Source organism: Plectropomus leopardus, chromosome 9 (genome assembly GCF_026936395.1).
Source record: "Plectropomus leopardus strain MGB_pleo_1.0 chromosome 9, ASM2693639v1, whole genome shotgun sequence".
NCBI classification, from domain to species: Eukaryota; Metazoa; Chordata; class Actinopteri; order Perciformes; family Serranidae; genus Plectropomus; species Plectropomus leopardus.
This window is the reverse complement of record NC_142184.1, coordinates 28,633,926-28,657,507: the sequence shown is the minus strand read 5'-3', so window position 1 is coordinate 28,657,507 and position 23,582 is coordinate 28,633,926. Positions and strand designations below refer to the sequence as shown.

Genomic DNA, 23,582 nt, shown 5'->3' with positions numbered 1-23,582 from the left:
TTGCTAAAACAAGCCATCACCTGAGAAGATGTAATGCCTTGGCTAGCCAGGTTGTGTCCTGATGAAGGATGCCCTGGAAACTGGGATGGAAAGCCCCGCATGTCCCGATATACTGGAAAGGAGCCTGCTCCTCCTGGATGCATAAGCTGAACCCCATGTGGGTGAGGAGACACCAGAACAGGAGAAGATGCATGGACACCCCTGATTCTGCTTTCATTGGAGGGTGGATGTATCAGCTTTCCTTCCAGTGGTTTGAGAGATTCTTTTGCAGAAAGGTCAATGCTCTTCCCCACTATAGGACTCTTTGATGACCCAGAGATGTTACTTGAAGACGTACCAGTCTCTGAAGTGCGTGACTGTCTTGTTTCAACAGCAGCCTGCTCTCCTAGTTGTTGGTGCATGAGGATGCGCTGGTGCATGTCTCTGTACTGGTCCATACGTATGCTTGGGTGGAGCCCTCGGTGATCACTGTGAATCATCATCACATCTGATTGGAGCTGGGGCACGGAAGGTCGATTATGGGCTTGGTTAAAGTGTCTGGGGTCTTCTTCATTTGCACTGCTGCCACCACCACTCGATACTGACCCCTGGGGACTTGAATGAGACTGCAGTACCAAATCTCGAATAACATTAGGCTGTGGCGTATTTGAGCGCTGTGAAGGCCCTGGGTGAGAAGAAGACAGGGAGTCACCTCGCCTTCCATAGTTTATCCCAGACATTGGTGGGGTGTTCATCCTGGTTTCGTGAGCCATTGCCTGAGTGACACTGTGGGGCTGAATTATGACAGAGGACTGTTCTGAGTGCGGGTGATGCATACTAGAATGATATGTAGACATTGTTGGCAAGCCATGACCAAGAACAACAGAAGTTCCTCTAGGAGAACTGCTTGGAGGACAGGCTTTGACAAAGTGTGAAGGGGAGTGAACAGCTGTTCGTGGAGACTGGGGTTCTTGCTTTAGGTGTAGAGCTGACCGATCAGTTGGGATGCTAGGGCTGGGGCTCATGCGGGTTCCAGACAGTGATGGGTGGTGTGGACTCATGACTGGGCTTAGGTTAGACTGCTGAACAGCTTTGCCAATGTCCATCTTTTTGGGTAAAGGTTCAGACCCCAGTCCTCTCTTGCTATGCTGCTGCTGTATCACAGCTTGGTTGTACATCAAGACTTGAGGAGAACTAACTGGCTGCTGGTACATCTTTACAACCCCACCCTGGGATGCTGTGTGATAAGGAGCTTCAGATTTGTCACACCCAAGACTCTCTTGCTTTGCACTGGAAATGACAGGTTGAGAGTTATAAGACTGGCCTGTCAAGAGAACTCCTGTGTGCCCATAAGCTGTAGCAGTTGGGGCTACTTTTGGGGTCGGCGACTGGGATGATGTGATGAGTGGATCATGCTTTATCGAAGATTTGGACACAGATTGCTGAAACTCTATATCACCCGCACTGGCTTGAGGAATCTGACTAATCTTGGCTCTCATCCTGTGAGGTCCTTCGGTTTTCTGACCTGAATAACTCAGAACAACAACACCCTCTGATGTAACAACCCTTAAGCCAGGGCTAGAGCCTGTACTGTAGGGAGTGGTTTCAACAACAGAGCGCCCTCTAGTCCCATCTTCCACAATATCCATGCCATGGTAGCGATTATTCTCATTAGAGTTTGATCTAAATTTTTGCTTGGGAATGGACAGGCCAATGCTTCGGTTGCTAAGGGAAATTCGTGGCGTTTCCTCTGTATCATAGGGCATTGGAATTCGACTTATTACTGAGGTAGCAGGAGAAATAACTGTATGCTGGGTCTTCTCTCCACAGTTTTGTTGGGACTCTGTTAATGGGAAGGGTTTGTGGTGTATGGGCTGGGGGGGTAAAGGTGGTCTCTCTTCAGGATGTAACTGTCTTGAACTCACTGTGTCAAACGGATTTTCATTCTCTGACATTCGTGAAGGATCTGACAGTACAGATGTCACCATAGTGGTGGGAATAGAATTGCTGTTTGATGCAGACACATATTTAGGTTCCATGAGGATTTTTCTTAAGGTACTGGAACTAGGGTCGATATCTGAGGCCTTCGTGTCAGGAGGCATTGGGGGATTTGCTGAAGGGGTTCCAAGTGCAGTTGATGCTGGTGGAGAAGGGGTTACCACTGTGACGTGACATGAAGGAGCAACATAGATTCTACTTTCCTCCGTTCTGGGAGGCCAATCTGGCGAAAGTGGCATTTTGGCAGGCCGCAGCAGGGGTACACTGAACTGGGATACAGGTTGTGGGCGGGCAAGTGCAAGGGTAGGGGTAGATGGCTCTACCACCTGGGGGTGCTTTTTACTACTAGAGATGTTGCTTGTGCCTGAATGGAATGCAGATTCTTTGGGTACAGGCTGTTCAACTTCAGGCTGTTCTGCCTCTTTGGGCGTGTCTACAGTTATAGCACTTGTAACATCACGCCTACAAGTGGCGACAGCAGTGACCACAGAAGCTGCTGCAGTTGCTCCAGCTGTAACAGTGACTGCTTTTGAATTGATGGTTTCTGGGTCTTCTGGGATTGACTCTGGTAACTTGACTGGGGAGGGTTGTGAAACCTCTTCAGCGCTATCCCCTTTTTTATTACCAGCACCTTTACGACTTCTTGACTTTTTCGGGGTTTTGGCTCTAGCTCTGCCTGTTTTCTTGGGTGTTTCAAGTGAAGGGGTATCCTCGGCTGCCTTAGGCTCTGCCATCAGCCCCTTTGGGCTTGGTGTCAGAGGACCATCATCCGAGTCTGCAGCAAGAATATTGTTGATGACCATGTGTGTTTCAGGTTCCATAATCTCATTGGAGGAGGGGGATGTCAAGGATTCAGGGGTAGGAATAAGAGCAGTGTAAGGAGGGGGAGCTGTGAAACTATCTGCATCTGCACATGTTTCTTCAGCTGTAATGGAATCAATAGCAGCTGCAAGTTCAGTTTCACTTGCAGGATTAGCTCGCTTCTCCTCAACCTCAACTTCTGGTTCCACTACAACAGGAGGGAGTATGGTAGGTTGCCCTGAAGGTGGCTCCTTATATGGCCGAGGAGGTTGCTCAACTGTAAGTTTGGCAATATTTTCAACTGCCTGCTCTAGTTCCATCTGCCTTGCTAAGAGAGCTGCTGGATCAGCAGGAAGTTCAGGTTCTGATAGGGTGTCTTCTTGTTCTTGTGAGACAGCTTCTTTTGATTCTTTTGGAAAGCCACTGATCTTTGCTTCATCATTCTCTAGTACTACTGTCTTGGTTTTTGTAAGAGTGGGAGCTTCAAATGACTCTGGCTCATCATCCTCTGAACGAAGCAAACCTTTTACGTCATCAACGCTTACACGGATCTCAAGATTTTTCAAACTGTGTGATTTATCTTCAGTGACCTGCTTGGTATTTCTTTTCAGCCTTGATGTTTTAAATTTAACACTCTTTTCAGGCTGTTGTCTCCTTTCAGAGGGGCTGGTGTCTACCTTTTCAATATCCCTATCAGCACATTTCTTTCCACCAGAATCTTTCAATTCTTTTTCCTTTCTGTGCACTGGTGAGCTTGCATTTTCTGCCTTTTCGGACAACTTCACAAACAGTTCAGAATCTGCTTTAGGATCAAGTTCTGATTCATCTTGACTTGCCAGATCAGCTTGCTCAGCAAGCACTGTTGTGCTCCCAGACTGTTTGTCTATTCTTCCTCCTTTCTTGTTAACTGGAGCAGATGAAGTCAGTTGTGTTTGTTGCCCTTTTTGGGTGCGGGGTGAACGCCATCCCTCACAAGCTTTCACAACCTCTACAGTAGTGGAGGTTTCTTTTACCTCTGTGTCTTCTTCCACCATTTTATGCTGATCCCCTTTAACTGGTGATACATCTTCCCCTCGTTTGATGCCTCTTTTAGGTGGACGTCCTCGCCTTGTATTGGTAGGTGGAATTGGAATATCTTGCTGTACTGGTTCTTTATCTGCACCACGCTTGCGCATTGAGCGTGATGACTCAACCACTTCTTTGCCAGCTTGGTCGTCTTCATGTAGCGTGGCGTAAACTGATCTTACATTCCTGCGACGTGTTCTGCCATGGATCAAACTTGACTCAAGGTTTTGTTCAGAATCTGATGCATGAATCGGTGACTTGGACGTGGCTTTGGACTCAACTGATGCTTTTGGTACCTCCGCCCGAGGAGATGAGGCCCTTTTGAGTTTCTCTCTGTCAATTCGTTCACTCTTTCGTGTTGCAGGTTTCTCCGTGGCAACAATTTGAGGAGGTTGTGAAGTACGTAGTACTGACAGTGGTTTTGCCCTTTTACTCTTGGGCTGTCTACGGTTTGGCATTGGTTTTACTTCAGCCTCTAGCTCTGGCATACATGCCTCACTTTCTGTTTCAGTCTTCTGAGATTCCTCAAAGTGTTTTGTTTCCAGATTTTCTATTTTAGGATCTGTCTTAATGATTTCAGATTTTTCTTCAATATTTGGATAGTCAGAGTAAGTGAATTCTGCAGTCTCTCTCTCAAAACCACTTAGGGAAGCACCAGGAGTGGGAGGTTTATCTTCCACAAGAGGATTATGTTCCACTGCCAAACTATCTCCAAGTTTTGTTTTGGGTTCAATCAACTCTACTTTTGTTTCCATTTCATTTTCAGGCTCTGAAAGGACAGGTGGAGGGGTTATGGTTAGTTTAGGAGCAACAGGTTTGATGTCTTCCACAGGGATATAATGAGATGGAGATGCCTCATGAACTGGTTCTACTTTTTCTTCTTTGACAAATGATGCAGGTTGATCCAGTGATGGAGTTACAAGTTCCTTCTTTTCTGGTGAAGACATCTCTTTCGGGGAAGGAACAAATGGTGAAACTGACAAGGTTAATTGGGGGCTGGTAGATTTGTCATCAACCTTCATCACTGGCTCAGATTCCTTATCAGACAACACAGTGTCACAATTCTGCCTTTCATCTTTTTTAATCTCCACCACCATCGACTCATTTTCAGTATCAAGCGGGGTGTGGTCTCTGTCCTTTTGTTGTTGAAGCTCCAAAAACCGACTATGGAAAAGCACTATAGGCTCTTGAGGCATATCACCGAGTGCAGATTCAGGCTGTGCCTCAGTAGCACCTGGCTTTGCAGAAGGCCTGCCAACTCCAGTTTCTAAATCTTGGTCTTTACGTTCAAGATGCTGCAGACGCCGGGAATCCTGTTCAAAGATTGAGCTATGCAGGAAGCGAGAGGCAAACAGATCCTGTCGCTCTTGATCCTGTGGCTTAAGTTCCTCCTTTTTATCATGCAGCTTTTCAACAGAGTCAGTACGAATCTTTTTCTTTTTCATATACCAAGAAGGAATAGGTCGAGGTGCTAGCTCTACCTTGTCCTTATCTGAACAGCTGTGGGAGGTTGGAAAGCGTGAGGGAAGAAAGGACCAATTGTCTTCCCTGGAGGAATACAGTGTCTTGGCTCTTTCAAGGAGTGCTTTAGTATCAGGAGTTATTGTTTTATCTAATGCAAAAGAATAAAACTTGTTCTTTTCCAATGAACCTGAAAGCTTCAGATCTGTCATCCTCTCATCGCGTTTCCTGAGCATATAACACAAGGAACTATTCGACTTAGGAGATATGTGTTTGTTTTCCCCATCATCATCGGAATCAGACTGGACTTCTCCAGGTTCCAAATCCTGGCCAAGGCGTTTGCGGATGGTTTCACGTTTTGCTATATCGCTTGGGAAAGTCATTTCCATTCTAAGTGAATCAGACTTTATTCGTCTCTCCCAACGTTGCATCAATTCCTCATCACAGCCAAGCAAGGTTGTCTTAAGCTTCGTGAGCTCAGTGTCAGAAGACTGAAAATGTGAGGCTGTGAGGCCCAAACTGTTTTTCAGTGAATCTGTGTGTGAAAATTTCTCCTCTGTTGGAGAAGATTTTCTTTCTTTGTTTATAACTGACAAAGAAATCTGGGCAGTTTCATCTTCTTCATTTGCAGAAAAGTGACCGTGTCCTATTGAGGATGTTATACTCTGATAGATGTCCTCATTTAGCTTTTGAGAACTTGAAAAGTTGCGTTCTCTTTTTGAAGTGACTATTTCAAAGTCAAAATTTTCTAATTTCTTTCGTTTACTGCAAGAGAAGTCATCACTGGCCATATCCTGAATTGGTTTTGAAATATCATGCATGATATAATCCTTTTCAAAGTCATGAGTCTCATTACTCGCTGGGTTTTCAAATCTGACTAATTTATCAGGATTGCCAAGCTTGGGTCGGAGCCATCGAGTCTGTTCAATTTGTTTTGTGCAAATATTCTGATCAATGTGCACAAAGTGTTCATCTCCATCATCAGAGTCTCTGCACTTCCCTCTCCCTTGTTCGTTTTCAGACAATACATGTTTCTGCTGTTCTTTTAATTCATCCAAATCAAGGCTGCCATCATCTAACATCTTTGTGAGACTGGAGCTGTTTTCACATTTTGATACTTCTAAATCCAATTTAAGGTAGGGAGAGTTTATCTGATCTGTAGAGTCTTCTTGCAGCTCCCCTAGCTGTGACTGCTGCTGCTCCAGAGAAAAGCCTACAGAGTTGCTTTCACAGTCTCGTCCATCTTTAGGGCTGCTAATTGAGACCATCCGGAAACATTTATCCTTATGATGCTCCTTTTTATGCATCCCTTTCATCAAAAGGTTCTTATCCAAATCTGTCTCCTTAGCACTGTTCCACAGTTTGTGAAGTCCAGGTCTAACTAGATCCTCTTCACTAGTTCTCTTCTGTCGATCAGTTTTCCCAGAGTCTTCAAAACGCCTTTTCCTTGCAGCCAAGCGATCAATATCCACAGAAATACCACTGTCAAATCCCATTTCAGATTTGCCATGTTTTTTGGACTTAATTTTAGCATCCTTATCAATAATCTCCACTAAACTGTGCATATTTTTGTCCCTCTGCACCTTTCCATGCTTAGAGACATCACTTTTCGATGGTTCTGAGCGAAATGGAGGACTTCTCTGGTCAGCTGAAGGAGAGGCCAATCTTGGACTGTCACTCCCACCCCTCGGTATTTGTTTTTCTTGGACAGATTGACTAATCAATTTTCCTTCTTTTTCTTTAACACGTGTTAATTGCACAACACAAGGCAGAAGGTCTAACCTTGCTTTGCTGGAGCCCTCCTTAGAAATTTTACTGTTTTTAATCCGAAGAACGGCCTCAGGGCTAACTTCTCTTTCAAGTTCAGGTTCTGTCTCACATGCTTGAATAGGTGATGCGACTTTGAGCTTCTTAAGCCTCTGTTTCTCACTTTTGTCCTTGTCTCCTCGATCTTTACGTCCAGTCCGCTTCTCCTTTTCAACCAAATTCCCTCTTTCAAGTTCGAAGACTCGATCCTTCTCAAGTTTGTCAGTTTTATTATACCTTTCAGTGCGTGCCTTTTCAAGTTTTTCAAATCTGGGTGGGGAGATCGAACTGCAGCTACCACTTCTTTCAGAAGATCGGCAACAAATACGGCGATCTGAGTCACTTGGTATCCTCTCAGAGAGTGAAGGAGATGCAGTAGGGCTGGCAGGACGACGAGAGGCAATGTGAGATGGGCTTTGACTACGCTCAATGGTCCTCCTCCCATGATCACGTCCACGATCAGTTTCAAAGCGCTCTCTTTCTCTTTCACGTTCCCTTTGCAAATAGCTGTATTTGCGAATGTCCTGCTCATAAGGGTCAGCTCTGTATTCTCTATATTCCCGGGGGTCTTCAAAGTATTGAGGATCGTAGTAATCTCCCTGATATGGGTCCCATTCAGTGTAGAACTCTCGACTTCTGGCAGGGTATTTGCGACGAGGGTCTTCGGTATATGTTCCTGGTGTTCGTACATTTTCATAATATTGTCTTTCTGCTTGAAACTCATATTGAGTTCGCCGATCATCCCTGCCAAGAAATAATCCCCCAAAAAAGACAGTTTTAATTTCATCATGCTTTGGCATCAATGATGTTAGATTTAACATTAGACAGTAGTGAAGCAAAATAATTTTTCCTTAAGGAAACTACACAAACCTTCTTTCAGAGAGAATGTCATAAAAGTCTCGAATATCCTGGCCAGATGCCTGCATTGAACGATAGAAAGACATCTGGCTTTCCTGATTGGCAAAGTCCACCTGAAGAAAAAGAAAAGGATAAGTTGCATTTACTTTACAGCATGTTAGGCATTGGGAACACTATAGACTTCCCATACTTCCAAGTGCATTAAGAGGGGAAAGGAGTCTGAAGAGGTCAAAACTCCAGCAACAACAACTCCAACAATAAAGCTGTTCTATATACTACAAGTGTTGCTGGTGTTTTGACCTATTTAGGCATTGAGGACACAAAACACACTGCAAAATTTCATAACAAAGCTTTATTTTGGTTACCTTGATTTTACTGCCCCCTATCTTCCAACCCTTTGTGTCTTTAACAGCAGCTTGTGCATATTCAATGTTGTTGTACAGGATGAGGGCCATTCCTTTCATTCTGTCGAATACAACCTGCGGAAGAAAGAGGAAAATAGAGTCCCAAGGTGCCAGAAAGTAAACAATGGGCAACTGTGAGGGGGGAAATAAACAGATTTACCTTGACAACATGTCCATAGCGGCAGAAATGACGAGTAAGAAACTGCTCAGTTGTATTTGAGGCCAATCCATCCAACCAAACACACGTCGTAGGCATACTCTTTCCAAAGCCCAGCTGGAGAAGGAATAATAAAATGAGTCAGAATCCAATTGTTGTATACAACATCAGTAAACAAACAGTTTAAAACAAATCATCCTCCTAAATAATACTAGTATAGGTGTGAAAGACAAGAACATGGTAGTAATTTAAGCACAAGATTTAAAATCAAATTGCTGAAATAATTCTCACCTTCAGTCTATTGTTTCCAAGGTACTCGCCATCCATCTTCTTTATGGCCTTGCAGACACTTGCAATGTCGCAGTATTGTAGAAAGGCATACTGTGGGGCTCCATTCACCTTTTTAATGTCAATATCCTTTGCAGAATAATGAAAACAGAAATATGCTGTCAGTAAGCATGGTCAGTTCAAACTGTGCAGTATGGCAACCATTGCATATACAGCCTGATTCCAAACCACTTCACAGAATTAACCTACCACTATTTCTCCAAAGCGTTGAAAGATGTTAAGCAGGTCATGGTAAGTGGTGGTCTTCTCCAGGTTTCCAATGAATAATGTCCGTGTGGCCTTAGGATGAAACTCATCTATCCTCTCATCCAAGGGCCGAAACTCATTCTCACTTTCTGTCTCTAAAAACCGCAACAAGTGATTATTGGAACCATGTTTATTTTGTTGTACTGCAATATAGCTTAAGATGAGAACTTACCAGGGCCATTCCAGGCTGTAACTTCAATTTGCATGCCGAAAAAAAGCTTCCCCTTTGATGCACTAAGTGCTTTCTCTTGGTCCTCTTGCTGGCGGAAAAAGACAAGCCCATAGCGCTCTTCTGAAGCGCCATGGATTTGTACAGATGTGACCTTTCCATGTTTCTTAAACTCATGGAACAAACCATCCTTCAGGCTGGTATCTATAGTAAACAAATCAAACATATTATTAAATATTTATACTAAAAAAACTTACTTGATATTAAGTAATAAACTAATCAGTAATGATTTTTAATAATAATGTGTCAACATTTAAAGGATACACAGAAATACAATGCAGTTCTATTTCTGCATAAAAAAAAAAAGCTACCACCGTATGACTGACCTGTAGAGCGCACAGGAAGATTTTGGACCTTGATGCCAAAGCTTTTACGTGGTTCATCCTTGTCAAGGGAGGATAAAGGAAGTGCTGAAGGTGCAGGAACGGCGGCAGACTGCACTGAACGTGCCGGGGAGTCATCACTTGAACTACTGCTAGAATCACTGTAGCAAAAGAGGAACACAGTCTTAGATGCTGTTGAAGTCATTACTGATGTAAGATCAAAAGGTGGTTACCTTCTCTTACTGTAGCTGGTAGTTGCCTTTGCCTACGCAAGTAATTTTTAAGAACCTAATTAAAGATATTTTTAGTTTTATGAAATAAATTACTATTGCATAATATGTCTACTGTACACACATTTATCATTTTGCTAAATGCTCTGAAAAATCATTCATAGATTGGATGATGTGCTAAAGGTATTTTTAGAATAGCAGAATAGCAGTTCAAATCTGATTTTTGAAAACATTGACTAAATTAGGGTGACAAAATGTGTTTGCTCTGTCCAATCTGCAGGGGCAAGGAAGGAGGATGAGACTGCATATTGTATTGAGAAGGCAATATTATGAGCACATTTCAGATTTGTTATATTATTATACTGCTGCATTTGTGCAAAAGCTCATGCAATGTACCGACAATGTCTCTTTGCACTGTTTAAAAACCACACCGAAGGTGGATAACACCCTCTTTCTCCCCAGTTTATAAAGCGCATCTGGTATAAAAAGATGAATTTGCACATCAGCAGCAAATTCATGGCTGCCTCGTGCACCTTCTTTCTCAAACCATTCCCATGCCTGTCTCAGCTTTCTAGGCCCTCTGCTGTTTGTTTCCTTCTCACTTTCTCCTCCTGTGCTCAGACACTCCCGGAAGTGCTGCTCACGGAGCCTGGCCTGTGGGAGTGGGCAGGCAGCCAGCACTGGCCAGAAATTTCCAGTTCCAACTGGATCTCACGGAGGGGGGGAGCCATTGCACATACACAGAGGTAGGCAGTGAGAAAAATATACCAGCCGTCTCCTGAAATTCCCCCGTAGCACTACCTCATCAGACCACATGTGTCGCTGCATGTCGTTCAGCGCTGTGGACTCTGCTGTGTCCAAAGGTGATGCAGTTCTCCAAAACATAAACAACTGGTTTAGAGGTGTGACGTGAATTTATGTGGTGGTGTAAATCCCAGGGACAGACATGCTTGTATTTTTAAAAAATGCAGACCTTCCCTCAATTTGATTATCCCAACATATTGTTATTAATGCATTCCTTGTACAATTACTCAAAGCAATGCATTTGCAAAAAGCTGGATGCAATTATCAAAACAACTCAGTGCACAAAACAGCTAAATAAAAATGTCAAATTTAAAACAGAGCACAACAAAACGGACAGCCATTGTTTGTGATGATGGCCATGTGAACCTTAATCCAAAGTATGAATTGTGGTAATTGACCAATATAGATGAAATGTTGACAACCAAAAAAAAAAATAAGCATTTCAGTACAGCAGTTACATGCAGCAAAGGCCATTTTCCAGACTTTGACTTCTTCCAGCAATCAACTCCTCAGCCAAGAACATTGTAAATACAGATTTGTCATTTGAAAAATCCTCCAACGATCATACAAAAATGGGCAAAGTAGAAATTTGCACACGTTACACTGTTTCAAAACCCACAACATGAATCACAACTTGTGTTATGCTATTGAATTAGAAATGATAGTGCTGCATGAAGCCATACACTGTACAGTAAAGACAGACAAAATGACAGCTCCCCAAAAGTAAAACCAGACATTGCGATCTCCCCTGGTGGCTGGCTGCAGTATAGATCATAAACCCCACTTCCTACTTGTTAGCAGATGGGATATGGGCCAAACAAAAAATTCAAAGTACACATCAATTAAATTTTTTCCAAAGACGTTTTTTTTGTCATTTTAGGTAGTTCTTATCACACTGATGTATGTTTAAGTGTTCATTTCTCTCAGAAGTCTGGCGTAATTAATTATTTGATGCTATAAAGAGATAGTTTGATGTCATAATTGACAGCTTTGTGTGCCAAATGGTGTGCTCGCAATCGGGGTCAATCAAAAATAACATTTCCTGTCATGATGTCTTTAAAATAATATTCTAACATGTATATACTTGTCTTACCTGCTGGGTGGAGCATGGAGGTATATTCAAATGTTTAAAAAAGCCTGTTGCTGCAGCACTATCAATGTTTTGTTTGGCCATATTGTTGAGTATGTCGGTCCTTTAAAAAAAACGATCCGTATTCACTGAAGAAACAGATATAATGAAACAGTATTGGGAGATTTGATTTCGTGAAACGGTTAATGTCATAAACCACAGCTTCTGCATTGAGGGATGTTGAGCAACAACGTCCCCACCAACCAGTGATGGAAATTTAATTCTCAGGCAAGTCTTTGCTTGCTGGAACAGCTGGTGTTACTGTTGCAGAATTCAATACACCTCTAAATATATGTTGGGGAAATTGCATTAGGTTTAGAAAGATGGATTTGTATACAGATGATAACTGAAACAGATTGTGAAAACTCAGTTTGGGCCCATGTTTGAGAGAAGCTGAGAAATGTATTCAGCCACATTTAGATGTGTCAATTATATGTTCCATTGTAGGCTTTGCTGAGTGATACTAACTGCATACTTGTGACATTGTTTACATTATTATACCGCTTTGACAAATCTTAAGGTGTCCACACGAACATTTTGGTAGATCTTAAGAAAACTGTGAACTGTTAAAGTAAAATCATCTCAGAAACTTCATTTAAATAATATACCGTGCAACTCTGAATATATTGGTATAAAAGCAAAGACACTGAAATACCACCAGGGAATGTCAGACTAAATCCTGATTTAACTTCATCAAAAAATAATTACAAATTATGCTACCACTGTGACTTGACAGATAGATGGCATTATTAAACTACTGAATATGTCCCATGAACTAAAACAAGCCGGGTACCATTTGAAGCAGCAGATTTCTTTCTTAAAATACTCTGTGCTCTGCCTCATACCTGTTCAAGTCTTGGATGCACAGCGGTAAACAACATCCATGCACAAGCGTAGAAATCTTGACAGCTTCACTCACCTGCCACTCGTGCTGCTGCTGGTACTGCTGACTGAGTCTGAACTGGAGGAGCGGCTGCGAGAGCCTGACCCACTGTGGGAGCGTGGAGGACGGGTAGCCTGACTGGCCAGTCTCTGAGGAGAAGGGTTTCGAGAATGTGTTGAGTGTGGAGACCGGCTTCGACTGTGGCGATACGACCGCTCCCCGCGCCGCCCCCTGTCCTCCCTGTAAAGGTCCCTGTGAACCACACTGGCCAAAGTGAAGGGTTCCCTGGCACGAGACTCATAACGAGGCTCTGGCGTCTCAAAGCGACACGGGCTCCTGCTGTGGGAGCGGTAGAAGCCGACCCCGCTGGATGTAGATCCCCCACTTCCTCCCGTCGTGGCCACTGCTGATCCGCCTGTCCCTGTGTTGCCAGCAACAGCACTAACGATAGTTCCACTGACACCTGATGACACCGTTGTACCACTTCCACTGGAGGTCCCAGACCCGCTCACAGCCGTGCTTAGAGTCCTCTCTCTTGCTTCACGATAATAGTCTGTTTCATAGTGCCGCTGGCGTTCAAAACTGCTACCAGGACGCTCGTGATGTCCATAGGCACTGTGATCGTACGCCCGATCCCGACTTTCAGCCGTCCTAACAAGCAGAAACAGAGAGCAACATCACATTACAGTTACATTCAAGACATTTAAGAAAGCTGTTAGCATCAGACATTGGGCAAACAAAACTATCAGGTGTCTCTGGTGGCTTTTTCTTAATTAGACACATGGGAAAACAGGGAACTAAAGTGTTTTGAGAGGGACGTTTTTAGGCATCTAAAGAGAGGATTCTTTTCCAGCCTTGAGACTGAACTTCAATGAGATTTAAATAATGAACTGGGCAAGTGAGCATTACTAAACTGTTTATGACTTGGACATGAAATGTGTCAAATCCTTCTGCCATCATACCAACACAGCAAAGATACTGTTAGATAACTGTCTTTCATGCATCAGCTTGAAGGTGTTAAGACAAGCTTTAAGCTCTATTTTGTAAAACGGCTTTTCATTGAATGCAGATGTGTTATCAATCAATACTTTCTTAGTATCAAAGAGATACATTACAAGTATACCCTGCTGTAAAATGCAACACACTATATTGAAAATACTATCACCATAGAACAACCAGAGGAGATTTTTAGCAAAGGGCATGCATTCAGTTATTAACAGAACAGAAATCTGCAGCCTATTTCAAAGTATATTTGCTGGATATAACAGACTTGCACAAAGATTTCTTGTAATAAAAAGGATTTACATGACAGATTCATGCCTTTACAGACTGTCAAGTCATTCTGGTCTTGTAACTATAACAAAAGCCACTTTCTGAGGCGTTTCATCATTTATCTGAAAGGCTTTGTTGAGGGTTTTTGGAGGTGACTTGTGACAAGTCTTTTGTTTATAACGTTACACAATTTGACACCACTTGTTCTCCCGAAAAAAGGCCTTCAAAAGCATCTTTTATGAAGACGCACATTAGAAACGGTGCTAATAAGGACATTCTGTTCAGACCCGAACATCCTCGTTCTGAATAAAGCAATCAGAATTTAATTTGGTAATACGACTGCTGTGTCATTACAGCGGTCATATTACCCAACTCGCCCTAATGAGCGGGACAGGACAGCAATTACCACTGTTTGAATTCAGATCAAATTATAATCAGCAAATTAGCCATGATGTTCCAACACAGGGCGGAATATGGTTCAATATAGCAACACTTACAAACCCTCATTATACTGGTTCTTTAAATCAAAGGCTATGTTTTATTCTTTGTACAGTTCAAACAAAAGAATGGGAAAATATTGAGACTCAAATACGGTGCCGAACTTTAATAACAGACTAACCTTGACTGTTGAAATGGTAAAAAAAAAAAAAAAATTGCAGTACTAATGTGAAAATATAGTGTATATTATAATTTAGCACTTTAAACCTATGTATGTACAAAAGCGATTTGAAAAAGTTACTTTAAATCCGAGAAATACTAATTCCAGATGTAATATCTTTGATATGAATAAAATTAATAAATTGCTCATAGAAATATGCCTATTAAATTACATAAATACAAGGGCGTAGGTTTTGTTTAAACATTTGGGGTACAAATGGGATTTGGGGTCCTCCCTGGGAGATGCTGAGTGCTAAAAACTTAATTTCCTACATTCTGGCGAATTTTACTGCATCACTTCTTGCCTTTCCTGCATCAGTTTACAATGTGAATTTCTTTAATTTCTTCAAAATAAAAGTCCTCTGCCACTTTCATGTTTATATAAAGAGATGGACAAACGCACATGTTCTAAATCTATGCCTATGTATAAATCACGGCTTTCTATGAGGAAAACTTAAAGTAATTTAGTGTTTATACTAAATTACTGTTTTGTAAAACCAACCTTGTGCACAGCGTGTTGTTGGACTAGTGTTTTAATGTCCACATAATCTAACTGTAACTTCCTTGGTTTGAGTCGGGAGCGACCTTTAAAGACCCTCACTACGTCCTTCTCCCATCCACAATATTTCCTGCCAGTGTCCACTTTCAAATAAGAATAAAATTATCATATAATTAGAACTCAATTGTGAGAAAACAAGTAATCCAACCACCTCCCTAGATGGGATTTACAGATTGTCCTTACTGGTAATTGATGGAGGCATTCAAATCCTTTGGATGTTTGATTGATTTGGAGCTTCAGAGGCGTTTTGATTACATCTGTGTAAAGATGTGTCTATGCAAATTTTGGTTGCTTGCTGAGTTGCATGCTGCTAAACTGTCTACGTCAACAAAGAATGGTAAGTGCAAATCAAAGACATTTACAACGTGGAGAAACTTCTGAAACTGCTCATCTGATTAAAGAGATGTTAGGAGCTTTTTGTTAACATTGTCTTGATAACAGAGAAAATTATGGCACAATGCTCTTTGTTTTGAATCTCAAGCAAACATTTGTAAAAAGTTATTTGGAATTAAAAACATCTGCACTTTATTTGGCAACATTTGTTCAGCTGCATTTCATAAGCTTGCTTTTATTATGTTTTTGGATTTATAATTTTTTAACTTTTTTGGTACAATTTTGAATTACTAGTAATTGTTTTGGTAATGATGTAGGACACTGAATACCAGCTGATAGGGACATGGGTCGCACTAAAGATCAGCTAAAAGCATTTAGGTGTTTTTTTTTAAGTCCAGTGTTTCCCCTAGCTTTACTGGTTTGGGGGTGGGGGGACCTATTCTATATTAAAAGTGACCTTAGGTGACTTCTGTTGAGATTATTTATAAAATAAAATTGATTTTACTTTTTTGAGGGGGGTGGGGTGGGGGCAATATAAAGATAGGGGACACATTGCAGTCTATAATATGTGAATTTCCACAGCCAAAAATGTACTGAAATATGCTGCCTGCATTTCAGTCTTAGCCTTAGAATTCAAGTAACTTGAGTTCACAAGGTGCTAACCGGAGGCTGCTGCCATTTCTCTGAAGAAATATGGCACAAGCGTCTTCCTCTGCATCACTGATGGCCTGTAATGTCCTTAAAGGCATTTTGGTAAATGATCCATAAGATGAGTTTCTTAAAACGCCCAACCTGACCTTTACGACTGACAGCAAATGTGTTACTCATATTCACACGCCCTGCTTGAGAGGACTTTGATAGACTGCAGTCATCCCCAGAGCTTAACCCTTTGTACCAAGTACTAAACCCTTTACCCATTTCCATTTTTTTTTAAAAAAATGTTATCCCTTTCAAATATATAGGATTACGTTTGTTTTAACAGCGCAAAAAATGAGGTCTACACCAAATGAAATTCCTGACTGCATTTAAGAGTTTGCAGAATTAGTCACTGGGCAATTATTTGATGGTAGCTTATGTGGATATTCTTTGATCCGGCCAATCTGGAAATATCCATCTATGTAAAACATTTTAAATAAATGTGACCTAAAGACTGTAACACCTTCCATTCATCAACTAAGAAATGGAAGTCTTTCATTCAGGCTTTCCAACAAAGGCTTCTGCCACGGGGCACAGAACAAAAGGCTGCATGGGATGCACACAGTCTCCTGGATGTTGAGGATAAATTGGTTTAGGGAGACTTGCACCATGTCTGTATTTCGCTACACTATACATAAAGTACAGCGGGTCAGGGGCAAATTCTGTTTCAGCTTATTTGATTTAATCATCTGTGTGCTGGATTCATGAATAACATCTATGGTATAACGATGTCTGCTGTGAAATTGATGGATTACCTTGACCCCTAGATGCTCTCGAAAATGCTAATTTGGTGGCGCAGGCTCACTGCTCAATAGATAGCCTTCAATTTCACTTCAATTTCACTTTACACAAAACAGGTTCTACATTATTCATGGAGCTTAAAAATAATTCAGTTAGACTTTTTTTGGCAGAATTTCCATCAGTGTTTGATTATTAGTCTGCTCTGGTGCATGCTAAGCACATCAACTGTTTTGGGATTACGTGAAGAGCATAATTAGAAGGATGCATTCCAGCAGCATGCTAAAAAGGCGTCTAATGTGGAAGCTCGGCCATGTGGGAGCAATACGTGCATATCAATTTAATTCTAAATTTCCAAAACTGTTTATAAATAGTTTATGTTAAATATCCTTCTGCCATGCAAACCGACAGTTAAACCGTGCAGCTGTGCAGCACCCTGTCATCCTTTGCAGGCTAAAGCACAAACCTCAGAGCTGGGGTTTGCTTCTATCACTTTATGTCATTTTATATCATGATACTGATATATACATACATTTTCTGGAAATTCAAGTCTTGATAAATAAAATGATCCAGTGAATTAAGGCAATCCATCAAACTGAAGCAACAATCCTTTAAAGCCAGTGCTGCTATGAATCAGTCCTGCTTATTGATTTGCAGCATTGCCTGCAACAGTCCAATAGGATCAGAAATTAAAAGGCATAGACACCTCAGTATAAAGGGCGGAGAAAAACCTCTGGCCATTGGAAAATTTCTACCATCCCACAGCCATTATAAACTGGCTAACCTTTCACGGAGATGATAAAATCCAGTGATGGACACTGGATGGATGACATATTTATATCTACATATTTCCTGTCACTGAATATGGTCAACTCTTTAATAAGGGTGAAATGCTATAAAAAATACTTTCAAATGTGTTATATTTCTAATCAGTATTAAAATCCAATTTTAAATCTGCACCCTGTGATGGTTTAACAGTGTTCATATTCTATTCTTTTGCAATAAAAAGGAAGCTGGGGACATTTTTAAACTGCAGCTGCAAGGCAGGGATAAAATATAATAGGACTGGACCTAATGATTATTTTTATTATTGATGAAGATGCTGATTTTTTTTTTAATTAATTGATCAATCATTTAGTCTATAAAATGCTTTTGTAGATGTCTTTCCCCAGTGCCTAAGGGGACATTTGTTTTGTCCGAACACCAGTCCAAACCACAACCCTTCAAAATGAGTACTTTAAATCATAAATGTTTTAAAAAGGCAGAAAATCCAGCAAATGTTTGGTATTTTGATTTAGATTATTTTATACAAAAATTTCCAAATACTTTTATGTCAATTATTAATCAGCTGGTTAAAAACTGATTAAAAACTCCTTTATTAACATCGACAAAGCCTGAATTAGAAGCAATCAATAATTTATTTTGCTTTTGTCTCACTGATTTTTCAGAAACATTAGGAAATATAAACAAAGATACATTTCTTTTTCTTATCTTTGATTTTTTTTAACTCTATTGTTTTTTTTTATAATCTGTCAGTTAATGGTGCCCTAAATGTCGTGACACTTGGAATTAAGATATGCCCCAACTGTTTTAATTTTTAAGCCTTAACTTTAAACTGTTCTCTTATCCTTAGCTTTTTATGAATCATTTCTATGGCACTTATTTTTATTTTAATGATTTGTTTTTTTAAACTTGTCTTTACTTTTTATTGAACTTGTCCATGCTTTTATTTATATTATTCAATTCCTCTCTGGTTTTTTTTATATCATTTGTAATGTTTCTTATCTTTTTCCTTTAAAGCACTTTGAAAAACTCTGTACATGATTAGGTGCTACATTAACAAACTTGCCTTGTCCTTAATTTTGACTCTTATTAATTCATTACTAATGTAGTTAGCCACCTCCACTTTTCACTGTACATACTGTCAATATGAGTACGATACAAATGTCTTTGAACCTTCTGAAGTTTTATCCAACGGCCCAGTCTTTTTGTAATATTAAGACAGTGTTGTAAATTTTTAATTTGATCACTAGTCATATTTGAATACGGATCTATTCATAATGAGGAGGACGGGGGGGACAGGAGCTGAAGGTGGGGTCAGGTGAGAGGAAGAGAAAGGAAAACAATACAAGGTAAGGTCTGCTTATAGACACACAGGCAGTAATAGCAGTCTATGGACCAGCTACTTCGGTTAGTGGGGAAAATGGAGAGAGACAGGGGTTCAAACTAGGGGGTTAGAGAGGACAGCTAAAATACACAGGGCAGGACATACCAACCTTTTGAGAGAGTGGTAACTTGACCTATTATTCCAAATACAATCTAGGGAGATAGAACTTTGTGAGCAGAAAAAAACGGGCAAAAATGTTGAGTGGAGAGTGAAAAAAAACGAAGCAACATTGTTCACGTTAGAAAATGTAATCCTCATCTTCGGAGCGGAGAACCTTGGGTACTAAGATGAGTGTCCGTATTGAATTAAAATGATGAAATGATGAAAACACACGTGGCCTTGTACGGATCCTGGTTAGGGATGTTTTGTATGCTGGAAAATGTCTATTTGAGTTCATATATCCATCCAAACAGGAAAAAAAAAATTAGTGTTGCACTTGAGTCTGGTAAAATAAATACATCATATCCAGGAGTGCGTCTTCAGTATCGTGCACTGTCAATTCCCCAACAGCAATGATGGAAGTGATGGAAAAAAATTAAGTCTTGCATCTTCAATTTGTGAAGTCCTGCTCACTCCATGTCGGTAACACTGTGCACATCAGCGGAGAATTCAAATTCCTTTGGCAGAGGGAGGGAAAGCTGACCAGATTAAGAATAAAGAATATGTCTCTTAAGGGTAATCCAGATTCTTGTTCAGAGCAGCGCTGTATTCACTCCTGGGATGGAGAACATTCAGAACAGTCTTGAAGCACATGGACGTTAAAGTCTGCTGTCCATCTCCTTTACAAGCGGAAGAGCTTGCCTGCAGTCCAAACCAAAGATCAGTCAATGGGAAATTTAGTTCATGGGTGCAACTTTGTTCTCCGATTCTGTACGTGATTGTATCCAAGGTTAAGTTATAGTTCCACATTCAGGAAAGGAGCAGGTAATCCACAGACGTGAAGGTAGGCTATCTCCAACAATCTGCAACTTTCCAGTCTCAATTTCCAGCATTCTTCTTTGAATTGTACGATCCAAACATAGTCCGTGTTGGTCCTCAATAAATCTGCGAGTCTCAAACGTTGAAAAGTCAAAAATTATCTCCACAAAAATAAGGTAGGAAAAAAAAAAAGTCATTTGCTCACTTGTTTCTGTTGTCTCTACTGAGATGGATCACCAGTAGAGGTCTCCCAGCACTCAAATTGTAAATGCCCTGATTTTAGATATAATCCCAAATAAAACAACAAAAAAATAAAAGAACCAAGAAAGCAACCCATACCTTTAGCATGATAGCATATCCTTAAGGTGTCTGGCCAGTGTTAATCCAACAGAGAGGAGTAAGTATCCTGTGTAGGTTATCCACACGACTCCAGCCAGCGAGAGTGAACACCTTCGTGAGGCGTGCGCAATAAACCAAATTAGACTAATCCAAACAATGGCGTCTTATACATATAATGTGTGCTCTTGGTCGTTTTGTTACACGAGGAAAAAAGGGTGACATTAATCCACCGAGCAGGACGCGTAACTCCAGATTAGGGGAATCCCAGGGATGGCCGCTGGACCACTCTCTCTTTTTCTCTCTCTCTCTCTCCCTCTCTCTCTCTCCAGCAATCTCCAATAATCCTGGGAAATTTTTACGATATCCAATCTTTGCCCCGTATTTTCCGCTTATGACATATCCACCTCACAGAGATGTTTAAACTCACAAAAAAAATAATCCCCAACAGATTTAACTATTGGCTATTTCCTCAAGTACTAGATACACCTGTGTGCAAACATGCTCTCGCTTATGGAATATCTCTGCGTCTACCTGCAAGCATGAATCCAGAATCCCTATAAGATTCAATTCTTGAGCATGACCTCTTTTCCTCCTCTTCCCCACCCCTGACCACCCCCGCCCCCAAATGAATAGATGGTGGGAAGATGCTTGGAGGTAAGGTGTACACCAGAAACCATGGTTCGCCCCTGCCTTCAGAGAAACTTTGTCCACTTACCCGTCTAGTCTGCGTTCATAGCGTCCATCTCTGCTGTGGAGCGACGTGGGGGGGCCATACACGGTCCCCCCTGCCGCCCTTGTGAACCCTGATACATCCCGGCCACGAGAGCCTAAGGACAGACTATCGTCCAGCCCCCTCGCGGCACTAGGAATTGTGCCTGGTTCATTGTAATCAGTGCGCAGGTCTCTGTCCCCCATCTTGTTGATAGCATTGTGAGCCTTCTGAGCACTTTTAATGTCCACAAAATCCACAAAGGCAGCGACTCCACCTTCTGAACCCCGCTTGGGCAGGACCTTGACACTCTCCACACGTCCATATCTAAAGAAAAAAAAAGAAGGAAAAAAAACAAGGTTGTATCAGTGTTTGTGAATTCCCAAAAACAGTGCTTGGTTTACAATTTTTAGGGAAAATAATGCAGTTTCTCAAATGATGACACCTCTTTTTTCCAGATTTCAAACTGCTCAACTAAATTTTGTGTGTGTGCATGTGTCTGTGTGTGTTGTGAGGGGGGGTGGGAGGCAAGGTGGCTTTGCTACTCTTTTATTTTCTCTTTGCTCTGTGGTACTTTCTTGCAAGGCAACAGTAACCCAGCAACTGGACTTGAAACCTTGGCACTTGCATGTTAATAAATGCATATATTTTCTAACATTAGCATGTTGTCTGGGGAGGGGGGGGCTTATAAGATTAGAGCTACTGGAAAGCGCATAGATAAGGTTTGGGCAGCATAAAAAGAGACGTGACATTTCCTGATTCGCTGTGTGTGGGCGCAAAAAAAATTCTAAATGCATTATGCATGCTTTATGGCTTTTTTTGTTTCACTCTTTGCAAAGCATAGAGTGATGCAATTTTGTAAAAACATAATACCCCTTAACTTTTTTTTTTAAGTTTTACAAATTAATGTATATATATATATATATATATATATATATATATATATATATATATATATATATATATATATAAAAGGTAAGCATCCTTTTGTTTCCTTAATAAGTGTGCAAATGACAAAATATCTAGTTGAGTGATGCTGAATTAATTGATGGGAAGCCTATTTCACAAAATGTGCGAGCCCAGTCTGCTATCATGTTTCTGCGTTGAGTTCCTCCCCCCCAACATGAATCTTTCGGGAGTGTGTTTTCGCTGTCCGACAGAGACAGTAGGGTGCCCATAAATTTATTGGCATGCCAGTTCCCAACATTGAACTGCCTCCGACGCCATTTTAGAAAAGCTGTTCACACTGCTTACTCATTCTGCCGTCCCCCATCTTCAATGACTTCTATCACACATCGGGCTGTCATGCACCTGCATACTCTGACTACCTCTGGGTTAACGCTGGAGCTGAGGCAGCATGCGAAAAAAAAACTCGCTTTCCCCACTCTGCTATTGCAATAACATGCTGCCAGTCACCATCCCCCTCCAAAACATAACGTTACGCACATCATATCACGGGCTTATGTAAATAAACGGCATATAGGTAGCCTATTATTGTGCTGTTGTGCACGGCTGCATGAATCACACACGAGTAGTTCACTCGCTGCATCCGCCTACCGTAAATAACAAGAGCAAAAGGATGCAAAGCAGAATTAGTATAATCACTTTACGGATTTCACTTATGTTGGGGCAGTCCGTTATTTTTTTTATTATTATTATTTTTGTTATACAGACGTGTGATTTATGTTGACAATTTGGCAGCTTTCGTCCGACAAGGCGACGCCTTCACAGTGAAGAAGGTTGCTCATATAGGTAGACTGTGATGTTTTTCAGCAGTCTGGTCCCCTGTACATATGGACGGAGAGGCGGGCTGCTATTTCCTTGACAGCCGAGAAGAGAGAGGCGAGAGCGCGCAGACAACCGTGATAGCCACACACACACACACACACGCACACACACACACACACACAAAAATCATATTTACATTTTTTTTTTCCTTCGTCCGAGCAAGACAACAAAGAGCCATAAATGGTGCATGGGGGTTTTGATCTGCTCCGATAGCTCCAATAGCACAAGTGGAGCTCAAATCAGAATATCGTAATTAACAAAGTCTATCGATATGTTGTCTGATTTTCCTGAAATCAGATCGCGCTGCAGGCTGTGCAAGTCAGCAGCTGGCTGAAGCAACGCGGTAATAATGGAGCAAAGATTTGTTTTGTGTGCGTGTGTGTTGGCACAAAGTAAACACAAGTACTATAATGTTGCACATCAGTTAGCACACGTTTGCAACAATGTTGCAGCGTGGACGTCACCTTTTCTCTTACTTGTGTTGCATTTAAGGGGGAAAAAAAACTGCAACACCTTCAGTGGACCCTGATAGATAGTTATTAAGCCTACTTTGTGCACAGGTTTGGTTGGAAGCAGCGACCTGACAAACTCACAGAGAGTCAAGTGAAACACCGGGTCTCTGATTTGCTCAGGCACCATGAAACACACAGACTTCATAGTGTCTGCCAAAGATGCAGACTGTGAA

The 23,582-nt window shown here is 41.3% G+C and overlaps 1 protein-coding gene across 2 annotated transcripts in view; it reads right to left on the bottom strand.

The window, feature by feature from the left end:
* The window catches only part of spen (spen family transcriptional repressor), a 28,327-nt gene that overhangs the window by 3,819 nt on the left and 926 nt on the right, over positions 1 to 23,582 (bottom strand). Inside the window, exons 2-11 of one of the 2 annotated variants that reach the window (XM_042492512.2) lie at positions 21,116 to 21,436; positions 12,758 to 13,372; positions 9,679 to 9,836; positions 9,296 to 9,496; positions 9,067 to 9,218; positions 8,821 to 8,946; positions 8,533 to 8,646; positions 8,334 to 8,447; positions 7,981 to 8,081; positions 21 to 7,854 (exon numbers count right to left, since the gene is read on the bottom strand). In XM_042492512.2, the coding sequence (XP_042348446.2) occupies positions 21 to 7,854; positions 7,981 to 8,081; positions 8,334 to 8,447; positions 8,533 to 8,646; positions 8,821 to 8,946; positions 9,067 to 9,218; positions 9,296 to 9,496; positions 9,679 to 9,836; positions 12,758 to 13,372; positions 21,116 to 21,436 (9,736 nt within the window). Of the gene's footprint in view, positions 1 to 20; positions 7,855 to 7,980; positions 8,082 to 8,333; positions 8,448 to 8,532; positions 8,647 to 8,820; positions 8,947 to 9,066; positions 9,219 to 9,295; positions 9,497 to 9,678; positions 9,837 to 12,757; positions 13,373 to 19,252; positions 20,994 to 21,115; positions 21,437 to 23,582 lie in introns of those variants that run through there. The other variant, XM_042492513.2, reaches the window with a different exon arrangement.